This window comes from Podarcis gaigeae, assembly GCF_964106915.1.
Source record: "Podarcis gaigeae genome assembly, chromosome: 4".
In the NCBI taxonomy this organism is placed as follows: Eukaryota; Metazoa; Chordata; class Lepidosauria; order Squamata; family Lacertidae; genus Podarcis; species Podarcis gaigeae.
In genome coordinates, this window is record NC_139677.1 from 55,186,823 (window position 1) to 55,197,153 (window position 10,331).

The 10,331-nt window shown below is 41.2% G+C and overlaps 1 protein-coding gene across 1 annotated transcript; it reads left to right on the forward strand.

The window, feature by feature from the left end:
• Positions 1-1,592: 1,592 nt before the first annotated feature.
• Positions 1,593-7,918, forward strand: ATP5PO (ATP synthase peripheral stalk subunit OSCP). Its single transcript, XM_083735116.1, has 7 exons — positions 1,593-1,725; positions 3,682-3,732; positions 4,694-4,804; positions 5,048-5,177; positions 5,379-5,491; positions 6,594-6,680; positions 7,726-7,918. Exons 1-7 carry the CDS (start codon positions 1,696-1,698, stop codon positions 7,837-7,839), a joined length of 636 nt encoding a protein of 211 aa, XP_083591242.1. The 5' UTR covers positions 1,593-1,695; the 3' UTR covers positions 7,840-7,918.
• The last annotated feature ends 2,413 nt before the right edge of the window (positions 7,919-10,331 follow it).

The window sequence follows — 10,331 nt, forward strand, 5'->3', positions numbered from 1 at the left end:
AAGACCTGGCTGAAGTTCTGTTTGGAAGGCCTGAGCCTTGCAGGGATGCTCTCCTTTATCAGGTTAAATGGGCTGGTAGCTATGGGGGCAGCAGGTGTTGGGTTAAGAAACTCTGTGAATGCATGAGGGAGTGGAGCAAGGGATGTCACACAAAGGAAGAGAGAATCATTTTCCAACCCCTAGTACAACCCCTCCACTCACTATAGCTTTCAGTAGGTAACTGCTTGTATAATCATAATATCATTCACTATGGAGAAGGAATTGTATAGGTTTAGGAATTCCAATTTAGGAGTTACTGACACCACAATACGACATTCTTAACAAAGCAACTTGGTTGTGCATGTGTGTGAGAGAGATCATGAAGTTTACAGAAAACAGTACTTAAGAAAGTGGTTTGAACTACAGTGGTACTTCGGGTTACATATGCTTCAGGTTACATATGTTTCAGGTTACAGACTCCGTTAACCCAGAAATAGTGCTTCAGGTTAAGAACTTTGCTTCAGGATGAGAACAGAAATTGCGTGGGGGCAGCGGGAGGCCCCATTAGCTAAAGTGGTGCTTCAGGTTAAGAACAGTTTCAGGTTAAGTATGGACCTCCAGAATGAATTAAGTACTTAACCCGAAGTACCACTGTATAGGTATTGATCCAGGACAGGGAAAGGCACTTTTAAAAGCATTAAACCAAATTTAAGCATTTTGTGAAATTAGAATCAGTTACAGACCATCTTGGCTTTGAGTCCATTATGCCATCCACTCAATATTTTTCAACCGCATTGCCACTTGATTCTGATGCATGTGTAGACAAGATGTTACTCTGACAAGCGATATAACACTCTACAACATGCTTTCACTCAGGTCCAGGATGATTTAAGCTTTAGGACTGGAAAACAGGTGCCATAACTTAGATGAAAAAAGGGGCCTGGCAGTTTTGGCAAGCAAAAAGCTATTATTTGCTGAAAACAGGAGTCACACCAGTGAGAAAAATAATGGTTAAAAGAAACTAGGTTGGCAACACAGAGAGGATCTTACCAGTCACCTGATAAACAAAATGAAAACATACAACACGTTTGAGAAACGAACGTGCTAATATTAAGTACGACCGCAACGTGTATGCCTTCATGCGAAATAAGCATTAAGCTCCGCTTCAAAAAAGGCACGTAATAAATTCAGGGTAGCTAATTATCATCATCATCATCATCATCATCATCATCATCATTATTTATACCCCGCCCATCTGGCTGGGTTTCCCCAGCCACTCTGGGCGGCTTCCAACAAAAGAATAAAAATACATTAAAATATCAGTCATTAAAAACTTCAAGGTGTAAATTACGCTTATGCATTAAAAAACACACAAAACGTTTGCCTTGCTTCCTTTAAGCACACTTTCTTCTCTCGGCGCTTTGCAAAGCACGATACAGTACTCGGAACATGAAGCTGCATTCCCCGGAACCTTACGATCCCAAGAAAAAAATAATGTTCCTTCTCGCATCCCAAGCTCGCACGTGCCGCCCTTCACGCAAAATTACGGTCTTCCGCCTTGCCTCTTTCCGCCCCGCCCACTGGGGCGGCTAGTTCTACAGAAACTACGATTCCCAGAAAGCCTTGCGCCTGCGTGCCCGGAGCCGAGACCTGGCGCCTGCGCTCCTCTCGTCTCGAGGACGGGGAAGGGCCCGGCTTGACCTACAGGAGGAGAAGATGGCTGCTGCTGCAGGCTTGGCTCAGAAGGTGAGCAACCTTGGGAAGGAAGAGGGGGTTCTGCTGGGGGGCAGGTCTCTTACCTGAGGATGCCTCACTTGGCTTCCGAGACTGAAGCCTGGAGGCTTTGGGAGAAGGAGGAAGAGGAGGAGAGGGGAAAGTCTTAAACCCAAGTGGCCCCAAGAGGACTTGGAGGGTTTCCGGGGCTGCTGTGTGTGTGACTGGTCTGCAGCCTGGGCTTCCATTGATGCCAGAGATAAGGAAGGAAGCTCAGCAAGCCAGGCTCCTCTATTGCGTCGTCCTGCCACTGAAACCTAGGAAGGGGCCTGACTCTTGAGTCAAACCATTGGCCTATCTAGAGCAGTGTTTCCCAACCTTGGGCCTCCAGCTGTTTTTGGACTACAACTCCCATCATCCCTAGCTAGCAAGACCAGTGGTCAGGGATGATGGGAATTGTAGTTCAAAAACAGCTGGAGGCCCAAGGTTGGGAAACACTGATCTAGAGCATGCATCCCCAAACTTGGCCCTCCAGATGTTTTGGGACTACAACTCCAATTATCCCTAGTTAACAGGACCAGTGGTCAGGGATGATGGGAATTGTAGTCCCAAAACATCAGGAGGGCCGAGTTTGGGGGTGCCTGATCTAGAGTACTACTACTACTAATTTATTACTTACACCCCGCTCATTTGGCTGGGTTTCCCCAGCCACTCTGGGGGGCTTCCAACAGGAGATTAAAAATACATTAAAACATAAATCATTAAAAAAAACTTCCCTAAACAGGGCTGCCTTCAGATGCCTTATAAATGTCAGATAGTTGTTTATTTCCTTGACATCTGGTAGGAGGGTGTTCCACAGGGCAGGAGCCACTACCGAGAAGGCCCTCTGCCTGGTTCCCTGTAACTTTGCAGGGAGGGAACCGCCAGAAGGCCCTCGGAGCTGGACCTCAGTGTCCAGGCAGAACGATGGAGGTGGAGACGCTCCTTCAGGTATACTGGACCAAGGCCGTTTAGGGCTTTAAAGGCCAACACTTTGAATTGTGCTCGGAAACATACTGGGAGCCAATGTAGGACTTTCAAGTCTTCTTTCAGGACTGGCTTTGACCAGGGTTTTGGGTAGGGGTCTCTCCCAGCCCAACTGGAGATGTGCTGCCATACTGACCTGTGGCCCATTGGTCCTGTTTGGTTTGCCTCCTTGGATCTTGCCTCAGCCCTGACCTCTCCTCTGTAGTTCATGGTAGGTAAGCGTAGGGTTCTGATGGGAGACCTGTGTGGTTTCTTGCCTACCAAAAGATGAAAGCAACACAAGAAACGCTTGGGAAGGAGCAGGGTGGATTTGATTTAAATCAAATCAATTTAAATCACTAGTCAGTAAGCCTTGATTTAAATCATTTTTTTTACAGAAAGACATTCTTGCTGGTATAATCTTAATATTTACAACCAGATGAAGGTTTCATTTTGGAATAATAAATTTTCAAGAGTTTTTACATTTACATCAAAAATTACTGATTTGGTTATACTGTACTATTAGAAATACCTAAACAGATAATTATGAAATTATTGTGAGGTTTAATAAGTTAACTGTTTATATTTGGACAACTTTTCTGCTATACAGTTCTTTATTGGAAGGATAAAAATAATAATTGCCTTAATAACAATATAAACAATTTATTTAACTAAAACAATAACATTATAGTATATGTATCCATGTTTGTTAACTCATGTGGTTAAATAGTTTTTTTTAAAAAAAAAAACTTAGGAGTTTCACCACACATGAAAAACTTAAAACAAATCCTTATTTCCTGATGAATAGCCTTTGGACTATAATGTAACTTAAATAGAAAACTATATTTAGAAAGATTTTTCCTCCAAAAGCATTTTCTTTTAAAAATCCGATTTAAATATAAAAAAAATCCATTTATGACTAATGTTGGATTTCACTAGTTTTTAAAATAATATAATGTAAATGACAACTTTTTCTTACTGTAGGTGCGCCACTTCAGCACCTCCCTAATCAGGCCAGCATCAAAACTGGTACAGGTAAGTTTATTTATTTATTTTACAAAACTGTGCAGATTAATTGCACCAAGTTGCAGGTGGATATTGTTGCAGGTGGCAAGTGTACAGGAGCAACCTGATAAGAACCTGAAAATGTTTACCAGGAAAGAGGCTCAATTGCAGTTAGGGTGATTTACTTCCAATTAAAGATCAGGGTTCTAGATAAATATATCTAGATTGCAGAATGCAGGGCCTTGTGTGCCACTTAAACTAGTGTCAATGTCCATATTTATAGCTAGCAGTCATGTAGAATCTAACCTCAATATGATAGATGCAAGCTTTATAATGTGGCCAGTCACAATTGAAAATCAGCTCTTAGGGTCTGTGGCTGCAACTGCTGTGTAGTGTGTTCAATGAACCATCTTATGCCTCTGCATTGTCTTACTGACCAATTTCCAGTGGATCAGCTAGCACCTGTCAGTTTCTGGGATTCCTGGGAAGGCTAGGGGTTTGGATGAATCTTGGTTTCATCTGCTGGATTTCTCTTATGCCCTTAAGCAAGAGTACAAATTGGCAAATACTTAACACAAATTAGTTATGCCTTAATATTAAGAGTTCCTAAGTATGCATTTTTATTTTGTTAAAACATAGCAATGGACCATGGGAATTTTGTTTTGTTTGTTTTTTAAAAAAAATTCTGGTATTACATCTATCACTCCCTCTATTAGCAGTGCTGGCAGGGTGGGGTGCCAATCTTTATGTAGCTAACACAGCACCTCTGATGTACAAGAGGAAAGTATTGCCATCCCTGGGAGAACTCAGAAGTTTACAGAAATACTCACAAAAAATTAAAATTAATTTAAGGGAGAACCCCACTCCCCACAAAAAGGGCCCATTGAGGAATGAGTATGCTTCCTAGGCAATGGATCATTGAGAATATATTGAAATAGACAGTTTTGTCTTGTGCATTAATTTTTATACCTCGTATTTTTTTCCTCTGAAGCCACCAATTCAAGTATTTGGGCTGGAAGGTCGATATGCCACTGCGCTCTACTCTGCTGCTTCTAAGCAGAAGAAGTTGGACCAGGTTGAGAAAGAGCTGACTCGAGTTCTGGTAATGTGATTTTATATAGTCCTATTGCACACCACTTAGCATCCATTTCCACTGAAGATGCTGATGCAAGTCCTTTTTTTACTTATGCTGTTTCCTTCTTAGGGGAAAATCTTTTCTCCGTGGTTTGTTATATTTAGTTAAAAGGGCAACTTAAATACCTTTATGTTGCATTATAGTTATGTTGCTTTGACTAGAAGCAAACCTGATTTTGACCAAGAGATGCTTTTCTTGTTCCAAATCCAGACACTTCTGAAGGACCCTAAATTATCTGTCGTTGTCATGAATCCTCACGTAAAGAGTGCAGTAAAGCAAAAGACCGTGAATGAAATTTTAGCTAAAGAAAAAATGTCACCTGTCACCGTCAACTTTATCAGTAAGTAGTAGCAGTCTCTCTGTGGATGAACACAGTAAAGTGGGTTGAGCTTCACAAATGGGCTTCGAATAATAGGACTGTAATATTGTAAACACAGTTTAGACTGGAAGGAGATTTTCTTTGTAATTTGGCACTGTTTCATTACACTTTTAGTACAGTTTGAATGTACATAATGTAACACCTGCTCAATCTTTTCCCAAGATTTGCTTGCTGAAAATGGTCGCTTGAAAAACACGCCAGGTGTAATTTCTGCATTTGCTAAGATTATGAGTGCATTCCGTGGAGAAGTTTTATGCTCCGTAACCACTGCTCAGGTAAGAAAATGGCATGCAAAACTTCATTTAGAGGTTTTGCGGTCTTCAGGGTTTCTTAGTCTAAAGCCACCTTCCCGAGCCTGATGTTCTCCAGATGTTTTGGAGTACTACTTTCATCCTTCTCATTGACCAGGAAGATGGAGCTTGTAGTCTTAGCATCACCTACAGGACCGCAGTCTGACCTATAGTGTAAAGAAGTTGGGAATGGGTTATATTCGCAAAATGAATGGTACTTTGTTTACTAGCACTTAACATATGTCTGCAAAAGGGTTATTGGAACTTCAGTATTCATGTCACATTGAACAGTTGCAAGCACTTGTTCCTCTTCTGACTTTAATCTATTTAGCCCAGTCAAGTATTCTTAAATTCATCTCTACAAATAGCTAGCAAACAGTTTTTCCTGTTCACTTTATATGCTCTCTTAATTTTAGGTGGCAAAATGTTCATATTCTGAGGCAGGACCAACATCTTGCTTTTTTGGTAATAACTGAGGACAATGCTATATAACACTTGGATTAGTCATTAATTAGTACTCCTGTTTTCAGCATTTTTTTCAACATTTTCTAGCGTTCTAGATCCTCTAAACAATTCTGCCACTCCATAGAGCTTTCCTAGTTTTCCACTCTTGTTCTCTGCAGTGGAGAGAGCCACAAAATTAGACAAGGGAAGAAGTACTCTTATTTTTTGCCTCGCTTGTAGCATTGGGATTTGTGAAAATCTTTTAGCCAAGTTAAAAAAACCAACAAAAAAAAACCATACTGCAGCCTAGCTTTAATGTTACTCCAGACCCTATACTGAAAACATTGTGAGTGCATGGTACATCTTAAAACCCTTTTTACTCAGAAGATGTCACAGATTAAAACACATATTGCAGACATTTTGACTCCTAAAAAGTGAATTTCAGTTAACTTGTGTAAAATATCCAATTGCTATTTACTAAGCCAAGCAAGAATGCTGCCACTTTCTGTTTCCAAGCAGAAAAATGCCACAACCTTATTGTACTGTATTGTATGTCAGTCATGGGGGCTGATTGTTTATCTTTCTGTTACATCATTGCTTGTTGACTTTCTGAAGCTTTCTGTTTTTGTCTCAATACGTTAAGCCCTTGGATGAAGCTAATCTTACGGAGTTGAAGGCAGCTTTGAATGGCTTCTTAGCTAAAGGAGAAATACTGAAACTGGAGATAAAGGTATGGTTACAGCTATGTAAAACAGAACACTCTCTAATAAATTAAAAGTGACTAAGAAGGGCCATCTCAACAATCTATAAGAACTTCCCCATTGGCCATAGAAAGCTTCCCTTAAAGGAAAATACATCCTCTTCCAGATGTGGATAATGCGTATTGGGCAGCCTAGCTGTCCAAGCTTATCATAAGCCAGGGATGAGGTATCTTTATGACTTGGCAGGTCAAATCACTCAGTTCCCACTCTCTTATGTCAACATTGGCAGGCGGGCTAACTAACCTTTCAGTCACCTGACCATTATTCTACCGTGTCTTCTGCAGGGAATACCTGTACGGCTGAGTTCCCTATAGGGAGCTTTGCTGTACAGCAGATCCAGCCACATCTCTTTATCTGCCCCACATCGGCCAAGTGTGGAGCAGATGGGCATGACTTGGGGAAAGAGCTTCATGGACCAAATTTGGCCTGATGGCTGGAGCTTCCCCATTGCTCTCATAAACCATAGGGACTTGGCCCTGAATCAAGGCTGCTGGCTTGCTGTAGCCACTGGTTTCAAACAGGCGCCCAAAGAAATGTCTTCCTATGGTCTGTTGGCTGTTCGATTGCTTTATACTAGAACAGCCAATTCAGTTGGAAGCAACAAGCAAACCTAACCCCCTCCCCTCCCCAACCCATAGGGACAAAGAGGCAGAAGAGCCGTAGGGTGGAATCTAATGTAACGCTAATCGTAATCGTAATATTTCTTATGATCTCTGAAAACTTAAACATTGACAACAGAGGTATCAGTAAAAAAAAACAACAACATTATATTATCCTGTTTTGTGCAGGTAGATTTTGCTCTATAAGAACCGTCCTTGAGCCAAACATAATTAGTTTTGGCCCAAGCATCCTACAAAAGTACTTCTCTGCAAAGGAACTTGAACATATTTAAATCTGTCTAATACTATTGATTTGTCAAGCTCTAAACCCAAGCATTGTAGTCTTTTCTGTTATCATGTAGCCCATTATTCTCACTAGGAAATTCTAATTAAGAATCTTGGTTTCCCCCCCTAGACTGACCCAACAATCTTGGGTGGAATGGTTGTCAGCATTGGAGAGAAATTCGTTGACATGTCGACAAAGACCAAGATTCAGAAACTAAGCAAGATCATGAGAGAGACTGTCTAAACATCTCAAGATGCTTTCTCCTCCTCCATAAAAACCTAGTCAGCTGTATGATGAAAACAATAAAAATGGTTCTCCTTAAGCAGTTGTTGTTGGTGCTTCAGTATTTGGATTCGGTAGTTTGAAATAGATCAATATTTAGTGTTCCTTTGCCTTTAAGTCACCATCTCAGTACCTTTTTGCAAGAATTATTCCTTTATCATAGGTTTGCTGTTAAGTGCTAGTGACTGCAAAATTGGCAGTTGCAATTGTATTGAAATTTCTTTCTTGGTTTTGACAAATGTTTGTGAGTGATTGACTCCCCCTGAAACTGACTGATGCTCTTATGGTCCAGCATACTTTTAAAATGGCACTTTTGATTATTAAATAAGTATTTCATTATGAACATTATGTGTGGAATCTTTCCAAAGGAATGGCTTACATGACCTTGGCTTATTTTTACTAATTAATGTTAAAGCACTAAATGGACTCTGTTGCTGGCCATTCAGCTGTTCAAATATAAATGCAGTGCCAGGGATAATAATTTGCATGCAGATTACACAACTTAACAATATTGACATGGCATAACCTCCTGTTGGAAGGCTAGTGTACAGATGAAGGGAAGTAATAGTACCATTCTATTCTGCCTCGGTCAGACCACACCTGGAGTCCTGTGTCAAATCCTGGGTGCCACAGTTTAAGAAGGATGTTGATAAGCTGGAATGTGCGCAAAGGAGGGCAACCAAAATGATGAAGGGTATGGAAACCAAGCCTTATGAGGAACGTTTGAGGGAATTGAGTTTGTTTAGCCTGGAAAAGAGACTGAGAGGAGATATGATAGCCATCTTCAAATATATCAAGGACTGTCGCATGAAAGATACAGGAAGCTTCTTTTAACCTACTCCAGAGGGTAGGACCCGCACCAATGGCTTAAAGTCGCAAGAAAAGATCTTTCAGCTAAACATGAGGAAGAACTTTCTGTTCGAGAGTAGAATGGACTCCCTCAAAAAGGTTGTGGATTCTCCTTCCTTGGAGGTTTTAAAGCAGAGGTTGGATGGTCATCTGCCATGGATGCTTTAGTTTAGATTCCTTCATTGCAGGGGGTTGGACTAGATGACCTTGGGTCCCCTCCAGCTCTATAGTTCTATTTTATAATGGAACCTTATTTATGCAGACTGATAAGGACCCGTGTTTGTGGAACATAATTAATTGAGGGTGCTGAGATCTGTGTAGAGTGACTGGAATTACTGTTAATAGGCTGAAGTTAAGAGTTCTGCAGACTATTACACAGAATGGTGCTGTGGTCAAGACTGGACCTACGATTTGTCTTTCCAAGGTCATTGAATCTTAGAGCTGGAAGGGTCATCCAGTCCAACCCCCTGCAAGGCAGGAATCTCAGCTAAAGCAACCATGACAGATGGCCATCCATCTAAAAACCTCCAAGGAAGGAGAGTCCACCACCTCCCGAGGGAGATTTTTCCATGGTTTAACAGCTCTTACTGTCAGAAAATTTTTCTGTATGTCTATTACTCTTAAGTGCTTAATTCCCTAACGCTTCTGTTTTCCTTTTAAACCTGGAATTAATATTTTCTTTTGCAGTTAAAAAATGGCGAGAGCGGTTTAGAAAGGAGCTTGGCAAAACAATTATCTCAGGGGTGAAAAATCTACACTCCTCTGGGTGGTGTTGGACTACAAGTCCTATCTTATCTGACCATTTGCCATGCTGGCTGAGGCTGTTGGGAATTGGACTAGAATTCCCAACAGCTCCAGCCAGCATGGCAAATGGTCAGATAAGATAGGACTTGTAGTCCAACACCACCCAGAGGACCGTAGATTCTTCACCCCTGAGATAACGTCTGGAAGGCCACAAATTCCCCACCCCTAGAATATACTATCAGGGTTGTTATATAGGCAGTCCCTTTCTTCCTCTTCGAGTCCCCCAGCTTCTCCAAAGACAGATAACACTGGTCAACAACAAATTTGTTGTCTGCGTTTTTTCAGTTGATTTAGGACGAATCTGATGCGCTGAATCCAAAAATCACATTGGTTTTGCTGAATCAGGTCAAGTTTTTGAGCTTTGCCCACATGCCGTTTTTTACGTTTTTGTTCTCATGTACTCTTGTGTGGAGCATTTTAGAAGAAGTTGGTGGGGGTAAAATGCCATGTCAAATAATTGTTTTGATTGGAAATGATTATTTTAATGACAAGAAGTATTCAGGTCCTATAGTTCTGGGTGATTATGTCGAAAAGGGATCAGTTTGAAGTCATAAAACCTCGAAATCTTCCATAAATTGGTGCAGCAAAGCATGAAGTTGGGGGATCAAAACTAAGTTAATGGGGCAGCCGCCCCACAAAGTATCCTGATCTTCAATCAGCACGTCGTCCTGTAGCTCATTGTGATTAAATTCCACTGCCTATCTTCGGAGAACTTCCTGACATTAATGACAAAGATGCCTCCAGTGTTGAAGGACATGAAGAAGAAGAAGTGGTTCTTGAAGATGATGCTCCACATCCAT

What these genes read in the sequence shown, in the direction of transcription:
- ATP5PO (XM_083735116.1), top strand. Translation starts at nt 1,696, where the DNA reads ATGGCTGCTGCTGCAGGCTTGGCTCAGAAG. An exon ending in TGTCACCGTCAACTTTATCA is followed by an intron (nt 5,178 to 5,378) that starts GTAAGTAGTAGC and finishes TCTTTTCCCAAG; the next exon opens with ATTTGCTTGCTGAAAATGGT. An exon ending in TACTGAAACTGGAGATAAAG is followed by an intron (nt 6,681 to 7,725) that starts GTATGGTTACAG and finishes TTCCCCCCCTAG; the next exon opens with ACTGACCCAACAATCTTGGG.